Genomic DNA, 21,412 nt, shown 5'->3' on the forward strand with positions numbered 1-21,412 from the left:
CCACCGTGTGTCGGGGGACCACTTGACACTTCTGCAGGAGGAAGTTACGGCCCTCTTGGCCAAGGGGGCCATCGAGCGCGTTCCTGGGCCAGAAGTAGGGTGTGGTTGCTACTCCCACTACTTTCTGGTACCCAAGAAGGACAAGGGAGGCCTGCGTCCTATCTTGGATCTACGGAACGTCAACGGCTTCCTCCGGAAGGAGAAGTTCAAGATGTTGACTTTGGCTCAGGTCTTGGCTGCTCTAGACCCACAAGACTGGATGGTAGCGTTGGACTTGCAGGATGCGTACTTTCACATCCCCGTCCTGCCGGCCCACCGGCGTTACCTGCGGTTCACGGTAGGCCACGAGCATTTTCAGTTTATCGTGCTCCCATTCGGCCTTACCAGCGCCCCACGGGTGTTCACGAAAGTGATGGCGGTGGTCGCAGCTCATCTGCGCCGGTTAGGGGTTTCAGTCTTCCCCTACCTCGACGACTGGCTGTTGAAGGCGGGCTCGCCCCAGACAGTCGTCCACCACCTTCAGATGACGGCAGACCTCCTGCACGAGTTGGGGTTTTCCATCAATGTGCCGAAATCACACCTGTGTCCCTCTCAAAAGCTCCTTTTCATCGGAGCGGTTCTCGACTCGGCGCAGTTTCGGGTTTATCCCCCGGAACGGCGGGTCCGGGATATTCAGGCTCTGATTCCCATCTTTCAGCCGTTATCCCGGGTTTCGGTCAGGTTGACGCTGCGGCTTCTGGGGCTGATGGCCTCCTGCATCCTTCTGGTGCATCACGCCAGATGGCGGATGCGGGCTCTGCAGTGGGACCTGAAGTTTCAGTGGGCCCAGCATCAGGGCAACCTATCCGACCATGTCCTGATCTCGGAGGGCACTGCGAGACAGTTGCAGTGGTGGCTTACAGACCGCGATTGGGTCAGGGGCAGATCCCTCTCCCTTCCCCAGCCGGAGCACGTGGTTGTGACGGACGCGTCCCTCCAAGGCTGGGGTGGCCACTTGGGAGAGGCGGAGATCAGAGGCCTCTGGTCTCCGGCGGAGTCCCGGCTCCATATCAACATGTTGGAGCTGCGGGCGATTCGCCTGGCACTGAAGGCATTCCTCCCCTTTGTCAACGGGAGTGTAGTGCAGGTGTTCACGGACAACACCACCGCCATGTGGTACTGCAACAAACAGGGCGGTGTGGGGTCGTGGACCCTTTGCCAAGAGGCTCTGCGCCTCTGGCAATGGCTGGAACGTCAGGGCGTGACTCTGACGGTTCAACACCTGGCAGGTTCTCTGAACGCCAGGGCGGACGAACTCAGCCGTCGGTGCTCGGTGGATCACGAATGGCGTCTGAACTCGGATGTGGCGAGAGGCCTCTTTCAGCAATGGGGAGAGCCTTGGTTAGATCTATTCGCCACAGAAGAGAACGCGCAATGTCATCAGTTCTGCGCGTTGGAGTTTCCAAGACGGCACTCGCTCGGCGACGCCTTTCGGCGCGAGTGGAGTTGCGGTCTGTTGTACGCCTTTCCGCCTATACCACTTCTGCCCAGAGTGCTGAAGAAGATCAGGCGCGACCGGGCCCAAGTTATCCTTGTGGCTCCGGACTGGGCTCGAAGGTACTGGTATCCCGAGCTACTCAGCATGACAGTCGGTCCCTCGATCCGCCTGCCCCTTCAGGAGGACCTTCTGTCGCAGCAGCAGGGGACGGTCCTCCACCCGAACCTGTCCAGTCTCCACCTCCATGCGTGGAGATTGAGCGGCGACAGTTGAGGCCATTTGACTTGCCTCCTGAAGTCTGTGATGTCATTCTGGCAGCCAGGCGTCCCTCCACAAAGTCGGTATACGCCTGCCGGTGGAACAGATTTGTGGCATGGTGCACAGCGAAGGCTGTGGATCCCCTTTCTGCCCCTCTATCTGAGGTTCTCCTCTTCCTCCTTTCCCTTGCCCAGCAGGGCTCTGCTCTGGGCACTATCAAGGGCTATCTTTCTGCCCTTTCCGCCTTCTTGAGGCTACCTGATCAGCCATCTTTGTTCAAGTCCCCTATTGTGTTAAGATTCTTAAAGGGCATCACGCACATGTATCCTCCAGCTCCGTTCGTGATGCCTCGGTGGGACTTGAACCTGGTTTTGACTTTCCTGATGTGCGCTCCCTTTGAGCCCCTTCATTCCTGTCCTCTCCGTCTTCTCACCTTAAAGACGGCCTTCCTGGTAGCCATCACCTCTGCCAGGAGAGTGAGTGAGCTCCAGGCTCTTTCTGTTCAACCTCCTTTCTTGTCTGTTCATCCTGATAAGGTGGTTCTTCGGACCAGACCTTCTTTCCTGCCCAAGGTAGTCTCTGCTTTTCACATTGGGCAGTCCATCACCTTGCCCTCCTTCTTCCCGCCTCCGCATCCTTCAAAGGATGAAGAGCGGCTCCATCGTCTGGACCCAAAACGTGCGCTTTCATTCTATATGGATCGCACACGCCAGTTCCGGGTGGATGACCAACTGTTTGTTGGCTACGTGGGTGAGAAGAAGGGAAGGGCGGTACAGAAACGGACCATCTCTCGGTGGGTCGTCCTGTGCATCAAAGCATGCTACTCTTTGGCTCGGAAGGAGCCTCCTGTTGGGCTGAGGGCCCATTCCACTCGGGCCACGGCGGCTACTACTGCCCTGGGCCGGGGAGTCCCTTTGCAGGACATTTGCCAGGCGGCCACGTGGGCCTCGCTGCACACCTTTGCGAGGCACTACTGCCTGGACAGTCAAGTCCGGAGGGATGGCTTCTTTGGCCGTTCGGTCCTCCAGGACTTTCTGGTGTAGGTTGTATTGGTTCGCAGACCCACCACCGGGGTTGGTATTGCTGGGGTATCTATTCTAAGGTAAGGAATCTAATACTAACCTGTTTCTTTCAGATGAACAAGTTACTTACCTTCGGTAACGATATATCTGTAAGAAACAGTAGTTAGTATTAGATTCCTTACCGCCCCGCCCATCCTCCCCGTTCTGCGAACTGATACCTAGGGTTAGGGACATCCCTTTCAGGGCCCTAGTTTCAAATGGCACCAGTGTTGGTTCTCACATGGCTCTGCGTGTTCTGGCGCGGAAAAGCTGTGTGCAAAGAACTGACGTCAGCGCGCGGAGGCGGCGTCTATATACTCCAGCGACGTCATCACGGCGCACGACGCCGACGACGCGGAGCCGCAGGGGACGCCTGCAGACGACGCCTACCGACGCGCAGGGGTACTGCTACGCAAAAGTTTCCGGATCCAGACTGACGCCTGGGGATATTCTAAGGTAAGGAATCTAATACTAACTACTGTTTCTTACAGATATATCGTTACCGAAGGTAAGTAACTTGTTCTTCAATACAAGATCCATTCATGCAGTTCAGAGAGGACAGAGTGATTTTAAGAACTAATCCTCGCTTCATTCCTAAAGTCCCCTCGGACTTCCATTTAAATGAACCACTTGTACTTCGCTCATTCTTCCCAAACCCAGGTACTGTAGCTGAAAGATCCCTTCACTCTTTGGACCTAAAAAGATGTCTAAAATTTTACCTAAACAAAACATTTCAGAAAAACGAATCGGCTTTTCATTGCCTTCAGCAGACCTAGAAAAGGCATGCCACTCTCCAAACAAAGCATTTCACGATGGATATCAGCGGCAATTGCTTTTTGCCATGACAAAGCCGGACGTCCTTTACATTCCAAAGTCCGAGCACATTCCACAAGGGCCATGTCCACATCGGCGGCACTATTCGCTGGAGTACCGATTCTGGACATCTGCAGGGCAGCGACCTGGAAATCGCCGCATACATTTACCAGGCACTACTGCCTGGATACGGAACTGATGCAGGATGCAGCTGTGGGCCAGGCTGTACTTCGCCATCTATTCCAGTAAGATAAGCCTTCCTCCTTCCCACCGTCCTGCAATGGTATGCACATTTATTTACTTTATTTTTTGTATTGCTGATGGTTATTAGTCGCATGATATGTATTATCTCAGACTATTCGTTATGTTCCATCTCAAATGTGCATAATGTATTGCTTGCTACTCTGATTCAGGCATGTGAATCTATGAAAGACACCCTTAATACTGGATAAGAAATGCGTTACTTACCTGTAACTGCAGTTATCCAGTATTGGTGTCTTTCATAGATTTACATGCAACCCTCCCACCTCCCCAGGAAGGTCTCATCTCTCACTCTATACCTTATGTTACGTCTACCTAGCTTGGTGCGTACGAAAATCTGAGAGACTGAGGCTCCTGGCAGGAAGGTTCTAGAGGGAGGTGGTAGCTGATTGGCTACCTTCAGGATTTTAGTCCTTTTTACAAAAAAGGACATAGGCTACTAAGGCAAGGCCCATAGGCCTACTTTTCTCTATGTATGTCTATAGGACATTACTTTTCTATCTACCGGGGGCTCCCATCTCGACGACGGGGAATGATTCAGGCATGTGAATCTATGAAAGATGCCAATACTGGATAACTGCAGTTACAGGTAAGTAACGCATTTCTTGTCCTGATTGGTCCGAATTACTGCTTTAAGAGTATGTGCAACAAATGGGAAGCAGACAGCTGATTTAGAATGGTGAATAGAAATACGAAATCAAATTTGTAACCTGTCTCTGTTAATGTGTGTGTTCTGTGACAGATTCGCCGTTATAAAGCCAACAAAGATGTGATGGAGAAAGCAGCAGAGGTGTATACGCGGATGAAATCTCGTGTCTTAGGACCAAAGCTGGAAGCACTACAGAAGAGCGGCAAAGCAGAATCGGATGAAGGCAATAAAGAAGAAACGCAGAACAACTTCAAGACAACAGAAGATGGGGAGAAGGAGACTGAGAAGCTTCTGGATACAGGTAAATTGAGTCATGGCTTTGGGAATAGTGTGCAGATATTCAGTGGACAATGTATTAGAAACCCCTGCTCAAAGAGTAGAGATGCAGGCCACAGAAACATGTTTATGGATAGTTTGGTGTCCTTTTGAAAGAAGAATCTTCTAACACCCTGGTTTAAAGTGTCTCATGCAAAAACAGTTATGGACAGAATGCAGAACAATGTCATACATTCACCCCAGTACAGAGATCTGGGCCTAAATCCATCGTTTTTTTTTTTTCTCACAATGCCATTCCAGTTCGAACACAGCCATATGCAAATCAGTCTTGACCCTGTGCCCCATGGGAAGAGTTCAGTCCGAACTGCCAAGCCAGGTCTTCCCTGGACTGGAAACAAGCATCCTAGGACCGGTTTCGGGCTTTCAGCCCTCATCAGCCAGGATAGCTTGATTCCAGTGGCATGTAGAGCACGGGACTCACGTCTGAGCATACCCGTCCCACTCGGGGTGACAATTGCAAAATCAACAGTTGATGGACAGAATGCAGAACAATGTCATACATTCACCCCAGTACAAAGATGCTTGATTCCGGTCCAGGGAAGACATGGCTTGGCAGTTCGGGCTGGACTGTTCCCATGAGGCACAGGGTCAAGGCTGATTTGCATATGGCCATGTCTGAACTGGGGAGGTGTGGTGAGCAAAAAAACGATGGATTTAGGCCCAGATCTCTGTACTGGGGTGAATGTATGACATTGTTCTGCATTCTGTCCATCAACTGTTGTTTTTTGAAAAGTGTCTCAACCCACAGTGGGAGGAACCCTACCCGGAGCACTAGTTTGCAGTGAACACAGAGGAGGGGATTGCTCATTATCCTTCCCCACCTCTGAGTGGGCACAAAGGCTCTGCAGAAAGGCAAACAGGCACAACTGAAAAAGTGGGTAGGGTTGCCCCTGGGAACATTTACCCCATTGATTTAGCAATTGCCGGAGTAAGCCACACCTACTAGCTGGTGTTTGGTATACATGGGGCATCCCCAGGAACCCTTCTCAGGAACCCTTTCTAGACTTGTGAAAGATCATAAGAGGACTAGACTCCCTGTTTGTGAGTTTAAAGAAGCCCTGAAGCACTGGACTTGCTCCATCTTGGACCTAGGACAAAGCAATGGACTCCCAAGAGTCAGTTGGCTGGCCTCTTGTGCGCCTACAGGGACACAAAATGCTGAAGTAGGCCTTTTTCCTAGAAGTACCCAGCAGACCAATAACTACTGAACCTGGACTGGACTTTGCTGTTGGCCTCTACCTGATGCCCTGAGAGTCCCGAAGTGCCCTACCTTGAGGTCCGGGGGCCATAGATATTTTTATGGCTCAAGGTTACCAGCACCTCTGAAAAAATGAGTCTGTCTCATTCTTTGTTTGGGCTTGAAACATTTGCAGCGAGAAATCTCCAAAGCTTAAAAGCTGCAGCGGGACCAACCTGCTTCAAGTATTCTACCTTCAGCTCCTCGGCGAGAGCTACAATTTCAGCGGTGGCCCGCTCAAAGGATTTTGCTTCCCAAAAAGTGACAGTCCCTTTCTGCGTTAGGCCTTAAGAAATTTCAATGCCTTTCTTAAAAATTTGACCAAACTCCTTTATGCGATGGAACTTGGGAAACGTTTTGACTTTCAGGCTTTCATCAAGACTAATCCACTTGTAGAGGAGCAGGGCTCCATCACAGTCCGCCTCAAATCACACCTAGGTCCCAGTCTAGAACTGCCATAGGCAGTCATTGGCATTGTGTGATTTTTCACTTGCATCTTTAAAAAAAATCTCTTGTTCCCCTTATTAGATTTTTTTATGTTTTGTTTTATTTTACTAATGTAAAATTTCCATTTACTTTAAAATTTGTTCAAGTTTTTGTGTGACTTTTCTACTGTGCATACACTGCTTAAATACTTAATACATTGCCTTTGAGCTAAGCCGGACTGCTTTGTGTTACATTACAAGGAATTAAGCACAGGTTTATTCTATTTAATTTGTGATATATGTAGCAGGTGGTGCGTTCCTCCTTGTCCATCTCAAATAATAATTCACTTTTTTCTACAGCTCCTTTTTAGCTCCCCTTCCTCAGCTCCTCATTAACGTTTTCATTAACGTAGGGGGTGCGGCCTGACAAACTTACCATTTCATTTAAAAAACGAGATGACATCATCAATGTCCTGTTCTGTGTTTACCCTCTTTTACACATAAATGCCGACAAGAAAATAGTTTGCTTTTCTCCTGTATTTCTATGTAAACATCTGTGTAAATGTGAAACAAGGATACTTCATTTTAATGAAAGGATTTAGTTTGTACTCTATTTTAAATTTTTCTTAATTCACTCTAGACATTATTATTGGTACACCTGAACTTTACTGGAGTCATTAGTTGTGTTGGGAATCGCACCTGACGTGGAGGTATTGACTGTGCAGTCCTTCAGTTGCACATATATTATAATATACACAAAGATTCAAAAGCAACAACCTGCTGTCCTCTCCGGTACCTGTATCGCTAGGCGTCCCTCAAGGATCCTCCCTCTCCCCAACACTGTTCAACCTAGTTATGGAACCTCTCACTACGTTGCTACAGGCATCAAATGTGCACTTTCACATGTATGCCGACGACACCCAACTTTATCTCAAAATACAATCTCCCAAGGACATCATGCTTCTGAACACCACGATCAGAAACACCCAATCCTGGCTTGCTGAGAATCACCTCAAACTCAATGCTCTGAAGACCGAGTTCCTCCTGATCTCACCTCCCGCTAAAATATCCACGGCTCAAACATGGCTTAAGCAATTAACGGCTCTAAATGTACAGCCCATCGTAGTAGACTCAGCAAAATCTTTAGGCATAACACTGGACACCAATCTCAACATGCAGCAGCACATCAGCAAGGCAACCAAAGGAGCGAACTTCCAAATCAATACCCTGAGAAAACTTAAACCCTTCCTTCCTGCCAAAGACTTCCAAACTGCAGTACAATCTATAGTCATCCCGCACATAGATTACGGTAGCACCGCCCTCTGCGGGCTCCCCCTAACTACAACGACACCCCTAAGAGCGTCCCTTAACGCCGCAGCGAGACTCGTCACTGGCTCAAAAAAACACTCGCATATCTCCCCGGACTTTAAATCACTGAAATGGCTACCTTTTGAAGCCAGAATACAACTGAAAATCGCATGCATGACGCACAAGGCTGTGCACCTGAATTCACCCGCCTATCTCACTCAAAAGCTGACAATTTCGGGTGGCTCCCAAACTACTAGAAGCACAAACAATCGTTTGCTGAAACCTCGAAGATTTCGGAAGGAAAAAACTTATAAACGCTCCTTTTCAGGAATGGCACCCAGGATCTGGAACTCTCTCCCTCCGGAAACAAGGCTCATCTCCTCCGAAACAATCTTTAAGAGGGAAGTTAAAGCGATCCTCATGGCAAAATACACATGATCTATTGCTCCGTATCACTCATGAATCTGCCCTGTAAGTCCTGCCCGACCCTGGTCTACTGTACCACCCGTGTTATCGAATTACTTAACTGTATACGCTCACTCTTTGTATTTTGTTATAATGTTTGATGCACCTGGTTGATTATGTATATTGTTATATTATTGACGCACCTGGTTGACTTTGCACACTTTACCCTCTCCATCTCAACGTTCCTTACTCCCCTAATACTCTTGCACCTGTGGGACGATACACCCTGCTCACACCTACCTCAACTGTGCCCACCTTTAAACTCTAAATATTCTAAACACGCTGAAGCAAGTATATGCTCCTTATTATTGCACTTTATACTATTGACGCAATTGTTTGTCTATACACTGTGTACCGACACTACCTCACCTGTGACCTACCTCATGTCCTTTGTCCCACCTATGTAACTAGCACCTTGTACCTAACTACCTCATATATTACTCTGTATATACGCTTTATTACTCTGTAATTTTTATCCCCATGCCCTTGTAAAGCGCTCTGATATCTGCAAAGATCTTGTTCGCGCTATATAAAACTTTCAAAATAAAAATAAAATAATAAACTGTCACAATTCTCTTTCAGGAGATCTCTCTGCCCCAGTAAACGGCGATTCTACGTCACAAAAGGGTGAAAGCATTGACGATAAAGAGCATGAGGGTAAACAAAATGAAATCAAAGAACAGAGATTGAATTCCCCTGGAGAGCAACCAGCAGAGTGAGTAACCATGCGCAGGATCCCTGGCTTGCCAGGGTACTCTTTGTTTTATAAAGCTGCAGATTTGCTGTGTGTTGAGCTGTCAGAATGGAACACTCTTTGTTTTGTTTATTTCCTTGATGGCTGTCCAACTTTGAGCTTCCCACAACCGCTCAACAGCACCTACATGAAGCAAGGCATCCATACATTTGTAGAGACTTACTATTTTTAAGCTTTTGAGGTCTCCAGTCTTTAAAACAAATGTAGGTGTTTGTGCCACCAGAACGAAACCTTCCTTGGTATCCAGGGTTCAATCTGATGATCACTATTACATATTTTGACAGTGCTCCCTTTCCAGTATGATTTTTATAGAATGCTAAAAGTTATTCCATCAGTGAATAAAGGGAAGTATCAAATACTGTTATTTACATGTTGAGACATTTTCTTGTGTTTATTGTGCAAACATGGTATTGGGCAGTATCCTGTGTGGCTACACCCATTTACATTGGCTTCCGTGCTCTGCAGTACCATTGCACTCTAGTTGGATAACCAAGGTTCGAGGCATGTGGGCTGCTAAATTCATATCTTAGCATTAGATCGCCGCCTAGTGTTGGGTCCGGATGATCGCACATTGTTGTCCTGGAAGAGTCTTCGAAGTATCCTGAGATAGGTGGCTCCTCCCCTGGACTACAGTGCGCATGGGCATCGGCTCCATCCCCTGATTGTTTTTTTCCGCCATTGGGTTCGGATGCGGTCTCGGCTTCTCTCTGTCGAAACCGAGTAAAACTAACTTTTTAAGGCCAAAAGGCCTTGTATTTATAGCGTCGGTATTGTTTGCGCACGGTCTCGAGTTCTTCCAACTCTTGAAGTCGGATTCAGCGGAGTTTTTTCACTCTTCGGACATCGAGGCCTTCTCATCGCGACACGACCACGAATTTCCAGCATGGAGCGGAGTCCGTTTAAGTACTGTCCGCTCTGTGGGTCCAAGTACCCACATATAGACCTGCACCCGGTCTGTAACAAATGCCTTTCACCGGACCATGACGACGGCAAGTGTAAGGCTTGCGCTCAATTCAGGTCGAAAAAGACTCTCAAGCTTCGGCGCGCAGTGCGCCTGGAGGCCAGACAAGCGGCCCCGGATCCAGAAAACATCTTCGGCGACCAAGAAGAAGATGAACAGGGTCATCATCTCCAAATATCCCCACCCGAAACGGAGGTCGAGGCGGATCCGGAAGACGACGACGGAGTCGTGGATCAAGGCCTTGAATACGTCGACGAGGTAGGGGACGTCGAGGAGATTTATGGGGCCGCGGCAGATAGCTCAGGGGACGAGCTATGCCCCGAAGGTTTCGAAGATCACGATCGGGTCACGGGATCGCCAGTTGGCCTTACCCAAGACCCCGTACCGCAAGCCACAAAAAAAAAAAAAAAAAAAAAAAAAACAAGCCTTCAGGCCCGGCCACGGACATACTTGCTGGGCAGGCCGGATCGAAACCGAAACCGACGGTATCGACTACGCCTAAAATGGCCGACCCGAAACTGAAACTTAAGGACTCGAGCGTCCCTAAAATGGCGGCCGGCCAACAGAAAGCTACTGCACCCGCCGCATCGGCTCCGTCGACCTCCGGCACGCAGAAGTCGAAGAAGTCTGTCGATTCCACAGGGTCAAAATCGACGCCAGAGGAGGGATCCTCTAAGAAGGGTGGTCGGCACGGATCAACCGCTGCGACACCGTCTAAGCACGCCAAGGCCAGCGGCACGGCTCCGGTTCCGACTGGGACTCCGTCCGTCGGACGCGTAGTGGAGTCGGAGGTTGGCACATCTGCGCATCAATCCAAGGACTCTGGGTCAACGGCAACTGCATCGGCGTCCAAGACTCCGAAAGGCCACCATGACGTCAGATCCGAGGGGAAGGTCAAGACATCCTCGTCAGCGCCAAAAGCCACTGTGAGTGAAGTGTCCCCCATCGCCGCTTCGCTGCAGAGAATCAGGGACAAGGCCGCTGCTACGTCGGCTCCGTTACCGTCGCCTCAGACGCCAAAGGACACGCCGGCAAAGCCTAAGAGTAAGCTTCTCTTCCTTCTGCCGCCGAAAGAGGCTCCGAAGGCCTTTTCGACGAAATCGACGCCAAAGAAGTCGGATTCTTCTACGGCGGGGGTACCTTCAGGTCGAGAACCCGAATCAGAGGACGATTCTGAGCATTTCATCGACGCCAACACTGGCAAATTAACCCTATACAAAAGGAGGATTACTTCTGAGCCTCTGGACTCATATGTCATCCCACTAAAGAAAAAAAGGGTTCCTCTGGACGCTTCTGGCCTCATAGAACCTATCCAGCCTCCTCCAAGAAGAAGCCCTACTCCCTCACCAGAACACTCTGAGGGTGAGGGATATCATGAGGAGGACCACTACACCTTCCCCATCAATGAACCAGATGCACATCCAGATGCATATGATGACATTGGTGACCAAGGCACCCAAAGTGTGGGGCAAGACCCACAGCCTTTCAGTGCACGTGCATCCCCAACAGAGGATTCTGCAGGTTTTCATGCACTCATTGAGAGGGCAGCTGCTAATCATGATGTGGACATGCATGCTGACCCAGTAGAAGAGGACTTTCTTTTTGACACTTTTTCAGTCTCTGAAAGAACTGTGAAAACGCTGCCTATGCTCAAGGGAGTCCTCAAGCATGCAGCTGACATCTTTAAAGAACCTACCAGAGCGAGAGTGGTCAATCCACGTATCGAGAAAAAGTACAGACCAGCACCTGCAGACCCTGCATACATTCGGGGACAGTTGCCACTAGACTCTCTTGTGGTCGCAAATGCCAGGAAACGGGCCAACTCCCAGACAACGGGCGAAGCTCCTCCCCCAGACAAGGAGTCCAAAGTGCTAGAGGCAGGGGGCAAAAGAGTGGCGGCACAAGCTGCCAACTTTTGGCGTATTGCAAATACACAAGCACTCTTAGCACGTTACGATAGGGCGCATTACGACACCCTAGAGCAGATTGTACAACACCTGCCTCCACAGTTTCAAGAAGGCACCAAACTGCTTATTGAGGAAGGGAAACTGATATCCAACGCAGCCATCAAGTGTGCACTTGACGCCGCAGACACAGCAGCTAGGGCGATCAACACTAGCGTCATGCTGAGACGACAAGCTTGGCTCCGCATATCAGGGTTTAAACCTGATATTCAGACAACCATACTTAATCAGCCAGTCAATTCTGATAGACTGTTTGGTCCAGATGTTGACACCACCCTCGAAAAGATAAAGAAGGACACGGAAACTGCTAAATCTATGGGGGCCCTACAATCACAACAGTTTCGTGGCAATAATTTTCGTCGCTCAGGTGCACGTGGAGTCACCAGAGGACAAATGGGTCAGCAATCGCAATTCTCAAGAGGTGGAGCACAATCCTCGTTCACAAAACAGAACAAGGGAGGTTACAGAAATAACAGCAACAGAGGTCGCGGCAGAGCAAACAACAACTCCCGCTCCTCTACCCCAAGCAAACAGTGACTCTGTCACTGCCCCCCGACCACTTAACACCTGTCGGGGGGAGACTGCAGCAGTTCCTGCCCGTCTGGAGAAACATCACCACAGACAGGTGGGTGCTACAACTTGTCCAGTACGGTTATTGTCTAGAGTTAAAGTCCACTCCACCCAACATTCCACCAAGGCAACGGCCTATGTCCGCAGAGCATTTGCACTTATTGCAGCAGGAAGTAGTGGCGATGCTGCAAAAAGGCGCAATCGAGCTCGTGCCAGTGGGAGAGGAAGGAACAGGGGTATATTCCCTGTACTTCCTTATTCCAAAGAAGGACGGATCTCTCAGGCCCATTCTAGATCTACGTCCCCTCAACCTGTACATACTGTCGGAACACTTCCATATGCTTACACTGCAACAGATTCTTCCCTTGTTAAACCAAGGGGACTTCTTAGCAACCTTAGATCTCAAGGATGCTTATTTCCACATTCCACTACACCCGTCCCACAGGAAATACCTCAGGTTCACTATCCAAGGCAAGCATTACCAGTTCAAGGTCCTACCCTTCGGAGTCACCACAGCCCCGAGGGTGTTTACCAAGTGTCTGGCGACAGTAGCAGCGCACCTCAGGAGGCAGAACATCCATGTCTACCCCTACCTGGACGACTGGCTCGTTCAAGCCAAGTCGGAACTACAGTGCGCCGCGGATATGTCGACTACCATTCACCTCCTTCACAATCTAGGTTTCTCGTTGAACTACCCAAAGTCGCATCTTCAGCCGGCACATGTCCGGCAGTTTCTAGGTGCGACGATCAATACCCTGACGGCCATGGCTCAACCAAACCAAGTCAGGATAGACAGCATGCAGTCTCTAATCCAGAAGTTCAGACCACAACACTCGCTTCCAGCCAGAGTGTTCATGCAGTTGATAGGCATGATGGCCTCCTGCATCTTCATAGTCCCTCACGCACGGTTACATATGCGCCCGCTCCAGGAGTGCTTAGCAAATCAGTGGACACAGGCTCAGGGAAATTTAACAGACCTAGTGTTGGTTACCAGTCGGGCATACGACTCTCTGCATTGGTGGACTCCACACAACCTTTGCAAGGGCCGACTGTTCCAGGAGCCAGTGCCACAGATTATCCTGACGACGGACGCATCTCTCCAGGGTTGGGGAGCTCATCTGCTCACTTACACAGTGCAGGGACTATGGACGACGCAGCAACAGAAGATGCACATCAACTATCTGGAACTGATGGCAATCTTCATGGCGATCAAGTCCTTCATTGTACATCTGTGCAACAAGGTAGTGTTAGTCCGGACGGACAACATGACCGCGATGTACTACATTCAAAAGCAGGGAGGCACCCACTCGCCACAGCTGTCTCATCTGGCTCAGAGCATGTGGAAGTGGGCCATTCAAAGGAACATTTTCCTCATGGCAGAACACCTCCCGGGCAAGGACAATCAGATGGCGGATCTGCTCAGCAGATACAGCCATCAAATGCACGAGTGGGAGTTACACCCATCTGTACTCCACCCGTACTTCCAGCAGTGGGGTCATCCGGAGATAGACCTGTTTGCAACAAAAGAAAACGCAAAAGGCCAATACTTTGCCGCCAGGTTCCCTCACCCACAGTCGCAGGGGAATGCGATATGGATGAACTGGTCAGGCAAATTTGTGTACGCTTTTCCGCCAGCCCCTCTGATACCGCTGGTGGCAAGAAAGCTAAGGCAGCACGCGATGACTCTCATCCTGGTTGCTCCAACGTGGGCGCGCCAAGCATGGTACACCACGTTCCTCGAACTCTCAGTGGTGCCGCATCAAAGACTGCGCCTCACGCCCACACTTTTGACGCAGAACCATGGAGAAATTCAGCATCCAGATCCGCAACAGCTCAACCTGGCGATCTGGCTCCTGAAGTCCTAGAGTTCGGATACCTTAACCTGCCTCCAGAATGCATGAACATCATCAAGGAGGCAAGAAAGCCAACTACCAGAGCATGCTATGCTGCAAAATGGAAGCGTTTTGTCATTTACTGTACTGCTAATAACATCGACCCGCTAGACGCATCTATCCCTAACATCATTTGTTATCTGTTGCATCTTTACAAGTGCAATCTAGCGTACACTTCCATTCGGATACATCTATCCGCCATAGCGGCTTATCTTCAAAACAGGCAGCATCTCTCTGTCTTCAGAGTGCCTGCCATTGAAGCTTTCCTTGAAGGTCTGAAACGAGTCATTCCCCCCAAGAACACCACCAGCTCCGGTGTGGAACCTCAATGTGGTCCTCACCAGACTGATGGGACCACCTTTTGAGCCACTGCACTCGTGTGAACTCCAGTTCCTAACGTGGAAAGTAGCTTTCCTAATAGCTATTACGTCACTGAGGCGTGTTAGTGAGCTACAAGCGCTCACAATCCAAGAGCCTTTCATTCAGATTCATCCAAATAGGGTAGTGCTACGCACTAACCCCAAATTCCTTCCGAAGGTGGTGTCACAGTTTCATCTCAACCAAACTATTGACTTGCCGGCATTCTTCCAAAACCCACAAACGGTAGCGGAAAGAATGCTCCATACATTAGATGTACGGAGGGCGTTGATGTACTACATAGACAGGACACAACCCTTTAGAAAGACAAAACAACTTTTTGTTGCCTTCGCACCACAACACAAAGGCAACCCCATTTCAAAAGCAGGAATAGCCAGGTGGATTGTTAAGTGCATCCAAATATGTTATCAAAAGGCCAAGCGCACTCTAACCATACCCCCAAGGGCGCACTCCACACGCAAATTGGGGGCATCCATGGCTTTCCTAGGGAACATTCCTTTAGAGGACATTTGCAGAGCAGCCACGTGGGTTACACCACATACCTTTACCAAACACTACTGTGTTGATGTACATTCCAAGCAGCAAGCTGCTGTAGGACAGGCTGTTCTCAAGACACTCTTTCAGGTTTCTGCAGCTGGCACGGGCAACCGCCGCTGATGGAGGGACTGCTATGTATTCTATGCTAAGATATGAATTTAGCAGCCCACATGCCTCGAACTGAATATGCTACTTACCAGTATGCATCTGTTCTTGGCATGTAGGGCTGCTAACATTCATATCGCCCACCCTCCTCCCCGGTGCCTGTCGCAGCTGCAGATATACTATTGTATTCAGTCATTAGCATGGACATCCTTTACACTTTTCACTCCATCTTCTGCCACAATGGCGAAAAACAATCTGGGGATGGAGCCGATGCCCATGCGCACTGTAGTCCAGGGGAGGAGCCACCTATCTCAGGATACTTCGAAGACTCTTCCAGGACAACAATGTGCGATCATCCGGACCCAACACTAGGCGGCGATCTAATGCTAAGATATGAATGTTAGCAGCCCTACATGCCAAGAACAGATGCATACTGGTAAGTAGCATATTCATTACTCAGTTTCTGCACTTGACACACTCTAGGTGCTTAAGAGATGGTAGGAATTTAAGAACTCCAATACTGCATGAGGCAGTAACTAACTCGAATACCTATGTATCCTGTTAGTGCTTCAGACTTGAAAGTTAAGACTTGCAGGTTTCTAGGTAATTAGAAGAGTAAAAACCAGAACACAAAAAACCCAGAATGTGCTACAATCTTTGGCTTGGAGACTCAACCCTTAAAGTTTCTGTAGCTCAAATCCACTAGATTTTCAACAACATTGGACCCATCGTCCATATTCTACTGAGGCTGTACTCTGGTCTATTCTGGGAACTTTTGTACTTGGCTGGTTACTCGCATAAACTTTCTACCTCAAGTCTTCATGTTTGCGAAAGGGATATAGATGTGTTATCTCCTGAGCACCTCATTGAATTGGTCCTAACTTTGGTTACCTGACTAGACCCCTCAGTTGGCTAAAGCCTCTGCTACCAAGTCGAGAGTACCCACTTACATAGTCCCTCAAAAATTAGTAAACTTAAAAACCCACCACCCAATCAACAAAGTCCGCATCCCAATAAAGTAAATAATGTAGGTCAAACATCTGTGTTGATGGTTAGTCTTACTCACCGGTGTCTGGCTAGCACACAGTCCCAGTGACGGCTGTCCAATAAGCAGTACATGACCCTACTGGTTCGTGTCTATTTTTTTTAGGTCAAGCCTGGGCAGCGCTTGAGCTGCTCTGCGAGGCATGCTTTATTGGAGTATGCACTTGAAGCCCCGCCCACACTCAGCCCATATTTGTCATTGGCTTGTGTCATTGTCCTTGGTAAATGCTGGCGTCTAATTTGTAAATTGGCTTGTTAGTCCCTCTTTAGTACCGCCTTCTCTTCATTTGTAACCTCCTATGAGGACACCCCCTTTTACATGTGTTGTTGCTCAGTAGGCTTTAGCCTTAACATAGCACGGTACACCACGTTGATAGTGGCAGTCGTGCCTCTGTTTTACTTGCCGTGCCAAATGCAGCGCATCTTTTCAACAAACTATTTTTAATTTTATTTCTTTTTTTTTAATTGCCCCATGCTGCACTTTCACTTTATTGTCGGCCGTGCCCCTTTCCTTAAACGAGCCGAGTCTAAGGAAAGAGACATGGCCGCCATTAAAGTAAAATCGTGCCATAGGGTGCTTTTACAAAAAAAGCATGTTAGTCAACTTGAAAAACAAATGCTTTTTTTTTTTTTTTGTAAAAGCCCCCTATGCTGCGCTTTAGCTTTAATGGCGGCCACGCCCCTTTCTTTAGACATTGGTTGTCTGAAAAAAGGAGCGCAGGTGATATTAAAGTTAAAGCGCTGCAGGGGCGTTTTTACAAACTCGCATTTGTAATGCAATAGGTGCCTCATTTACCAAACTCACGTAAATGCGAGACCTATCGCATTGCAAATGCTGGTTTTAATTATATTTGTATTAAACTCTTTACAAAATTATAAATTGTATCATTGAAACACATTAATATACTAATGTATGCGTGAACATTGTAGAATTAAGCTACATGCTCTCATTTGTTTAAAATATTTACCAATACAAATACTCAGTAAATTGCATATGTTCTGTTCTCTAGAGTCAAACATATTTAATTAGTCAGTCAAACAAGGGAACTATATGTTCTGTTCTCTAGAGTCAAACATATTTAATTAGTCAGTCAAACAAGGGAACTAAGATTTGTTTTCCCCCAGATTCCTTTCTCGCAGTGTACATTAGTCTTTTTAAAATTGCTAGTCATTAGCAGTCATGTGGCCAGGTCCTTTCTGTTGAACAAATCCGCATGTGTTTTTAAACCCCTCCAACCCCACTCCCCTTTTTTTGGCTTCGCCTGGCGATCCGCTGGCAATCTTTTGAGAACAGTCTGGGGCTTTGTCCCGCCTCTCTGTTCCATTGGCTAGCTCCATAAATGGAGGCTAGCCATTGGAACAGAGATGCGTCACTCATTCCCGAGCAGATTTGTGGGCGTTCCGGCGATTTTTTTACTCATCCCGCCCATTTTCGTGCGTCATGCGGCGGTGGGCGTTTTTTTTCTTTCTTCGTATCGGCATGTTTGTTTCATTTCCAACGTGTGCTTTGCATGGGTGGGCTGCGCGATTTCACTTTCCTTGAGTTGCCAGCAGGTAAGTGGCATATTTTACTACTTTTTTTAGCCCGTTCCCGCCCCCCCCCCCTCTCGCTGTCCGTGTGCCCGTCCCCGCCCCCCCTCCCGCTGTCCGTGTATATATTAGAAAACAATAAAGGTACCCTTTCGCTGACCCGCCGCTGGACCCGCACTTCTGAGGCCGCCCTGAGACCCTAACTCGCTTGTAAGTCCGTGCCGTACTGCCTGCACCGTGCGTCTCCGCTCAATCCTCGAGCCGAAGTACGCACTGCCCCAAAGCCAGACCGCACCGCACAGCGTTGTCCCTTCTGCCGCCCAGAGCCGCTGTGTCCCAGCCGCCACCGGAGATCTGCCGTCTCGCAGGACCAAGTGCGACTCGTACGCTTGGAGCGTACCAGCCGCCATGCACCGCACTTCTCCCCCGAAGCACCCGCTCTACTGGTGCGACTCGACCGGCATCGCATACTGCCCCAGTACGCCTCGAGTCCCTGCACAAACTCTGAAGGTACGCCATGTACGCCGCATACGCTAGAAGCGTGAGGAATTGCACTGTGCCCCGGTACGCCGCGAACGTACGCCTGAAGCGTACGCAGGCGCCCTGTCCCTGCACGTACTCTGAAAGTACGTCTCGTACGCCAGGAGCGTACCCAGCTGCGCCCGCCTTTGCTCAACCTTCCGAGACGTACCGCCTGGTTCCCTCGGCAGTACGCCTCGCACCAGCCTGCAGCGTCCCCTGTGAAGTTACGGCGCGCCCGCTGCCTGAGTGCCCGCCAGCCTGCCCTTTGCCCCCCAGTACGGGGCGTACCTGAGCCGCATTGCGAGCCGCCCTGTGCCTCTGAATTCGCACAGGCTGCTCCGTGCCGCCTTTCTGCATTGGGAGCCCCTGAGCGCCACGAAGGATCGCCTGCGCCCTGGACCCTCCGCTGTGCCCCCTCGAGGTCCCGCCTATACGCCCCGCACCGCGGCGTCCCTCTAACCGCCTGAACTGAACTATTGTGTGCATCCTGAATTTGCCCAGATTTTAGAAGAGCAAAGTGGGTGTGTTAGGCTCTGGGTGGGTGTGTTAGGCTCTGGGTGGGTGTGTTAGGCTCTGGGTGTGTGTGTGTGGCTCTGGGTGGATGTGTGTGGCTCTGGGTGGGTGTGTGTGGCTCTGGGTGGGTGTGTGTGGCTCTGGGTGGGTGTGTGTGGCTCTGGGTGGGTGTGTGTGGCTCTGGGTGGGTGTGTGTGGCTCTGGGTGGGTGTGTGTGGCTCTGGGTGGGTGTGTGTGGCTCTGGGTGGGTGTGTGTGGCTCTGGGTGGGTGTGTGTGGCTCTGGGTGGGTGTGTGTGGCTCTGGGTGGGTGTGTGTGGCTCTGGGTGGGTGTGTGTGGCTCTGGGTGGGTGTGTGTGGCTCTGGGTGGGTGTGTGTGGCTCTGGGTGGGTGTGTGTGGCTCTGGGTGGGTGTGTGTGGCTCTGGGTGGGTGTGTGTGGCTCTGGGTGGGTGTGTGTGGCTCTGGGTGGGTGTGTGTGGCTCTGGGTGGGTGTGTGTGGCTCTGGGTGGGTGTGTGTGGCTCTGGGTGGGTGTGTGTGGCTCTGGGTGGGTGTGTGGGGCTCTGGGTGGGTGTGTGTGGCTCTGGGTGGGTGTGTGTGGCTCTGGGTGGGTGTGTGTGGCTCTGGGTGGGTGTGTGTGGCTCTGGGTGGGTGTGTGGCTCTGGGTGGGTGTGTGGCTCTGGGTGGGTGTGTGGCTCTGGGGGTGTCTGTGGCTCTGGGTGGGTGTGTGACTCTGGGTGTGTGTGTGGCTCTGGGTGTGTGTGTGGCTCTGGGTGTGTGTGTGTGGCTCTGGGTGTGTGTGTGTGGCTCTGGGTGTGTGTGTGGCTCTGGGTGTGTGTGTGGCTCTGGGTGGGTGTGTGTGTAGGAAGGTAGATCCCTGACTATGGTTGCCCCCAACTTTTTGCCTGGTGTTTTGCTGGTTTTCTGACTCAGTTGACCTGGGACCCTGCTATTCAGGGCCCCAGGCCTACTGCTCTCTCTGTAAAATGGATTCCATGTACCCTAGGTACATATCCAATTGGATACTGAGTCACCTTATCAGTCCCTGTACAGTGTACCTTAGGTACCCAGGGCATAGGTGTACCCAGGGCCTACCAGGGGCTGCAGCATGTATTATGCCACCCCTGGCTGGCCATCCAAATCTGACACAACTGGCTGCTTGACAGCTGGGGCAAGGGTGTGTAATCACCCTTTGCTTTTGCTAGAGATCGCGGGTCACCCGACCAATAATTTCGCCACTTCTGGCTTCGGGCCCATATACGTTACTTTATCATATACATTGATCAGATAACCACACAATCTACTACCAATAATTGTGAAGTTCCCTTTCGATTATTTCCAGTGTACCCAACTTACCATCCACCGTTATGGGTACCTATGACCACGATGGGTCATTGAGCTAGCTGTAAAAGGAAAGGCAGCAAATAATATACACTTCAAAAAATAACTTTACTTTTCATAAAATGACCACGGACAACTAGAAGTTTTATAAAGTTTATATAAAGTTCAAATAAGGGCAGTCATACAGGTTTATCAGAATAGTGTTCGTGCGACAGGGAACCCGCTAAGGGAGAGGGAAACTAAGATAAAGGGTCAAAGTGAACACGCTATAAATCTGAATTTCTTTTAGCCAGTTTATGAGAGAAAAACCAAGACCATATCAGGAAATTGCAAACTGCAAAACAGAAAATGATTTCTAAGATGTAGGGTAACATAGGAACTCACTATGAAATCAAATGCAATTGACTTTATGAAATACAATGTTTGCAGGCGAAAGCATGGAAAATTAATTCACGTGCAAAAGGAATGTCTTTATTGAAGCAAAGACAGAAAAATAGAAAGGTGCAGTTTCAAGAGATTCAGAGCAATATTTACCTAGACTTGGTGTGAAAAACCAAACCCTGGCCACGGGTCAGTTAAGGACAGGAAACCCTCAAGGAAGGATACCCCTCAATGGACAGCAGGTGCAGAAATGGACCCCCAAGACAGGACAGGAAACCCTCAGATTAGGATCAGGACAGGACCACCAGGATACGACCAGCACCCGCAGTTCGGAAGCAACGCCTGCGCTCCACCCTCTCTGCAGCTATCGATCAGGACCCCGATTGGGTCAGCGAATTCCCCAGCAAAGTGCTTCGCCAGCACTTAAGGTTCAGTAAAACCTTCAGAGTCTATGGTCAAATTTCGGACAGAGAGCTCCGCAGCACCTCTGTATCAAGTCACCTATTGAGTGCGTTGGGTCAGTGACAGGTCAGCTACTCAGACAAGTCGGACAATTTCCCTAGGTGAACCCAGGGTAGATATACTGTTTTAGGACAGGGTACCACCCCCCAATGTTGCAAAGTGTCAGAATCC

At 49.7% G+C, this 21,412-nt stretch overlaps 1 protein-coding gene across 2 annotated transcripts in view; it reads left to right on the top strand.

The window, feature by feature from the left end:
* Positions 1 to 21,412, top strand: part of HDGFL2 (HDGF like 2) — a 130,817-nt gene that overhangs the window by 100,165 nt on the left and 9,240 nt on the right. For both annotated transcript variants that reach the window (XM_078668584.1, XM_078668583.1), the window contains exons 14-15: positions 4,613 to 4,820; positions 8,873 to 9,005. In XM_078668584.1, the coding sequence (XP_078524710.1) occupies positions 4,613 to 4,820; positions 8,873 to 9,005 (341 nt within the window). The remainder of the gene's footprint in view (positions 1 to 4,612; positions 4,821 to 8,872; positions 9,006 to 21,412) is intronic.

Source organism: Lissotriton helveticus, chromosome 12 (assembly GCF_964261635.1).
Source record: "Lissotriton helveticus chromosome 12, aLisHel1.1, whole genome shotgun sequence".
NCBI lineage: Eukaryota > Metazoa > Chordata > Amphibia > Caudata > Salamandridae > Lissotriton > Lissotriton helveticus.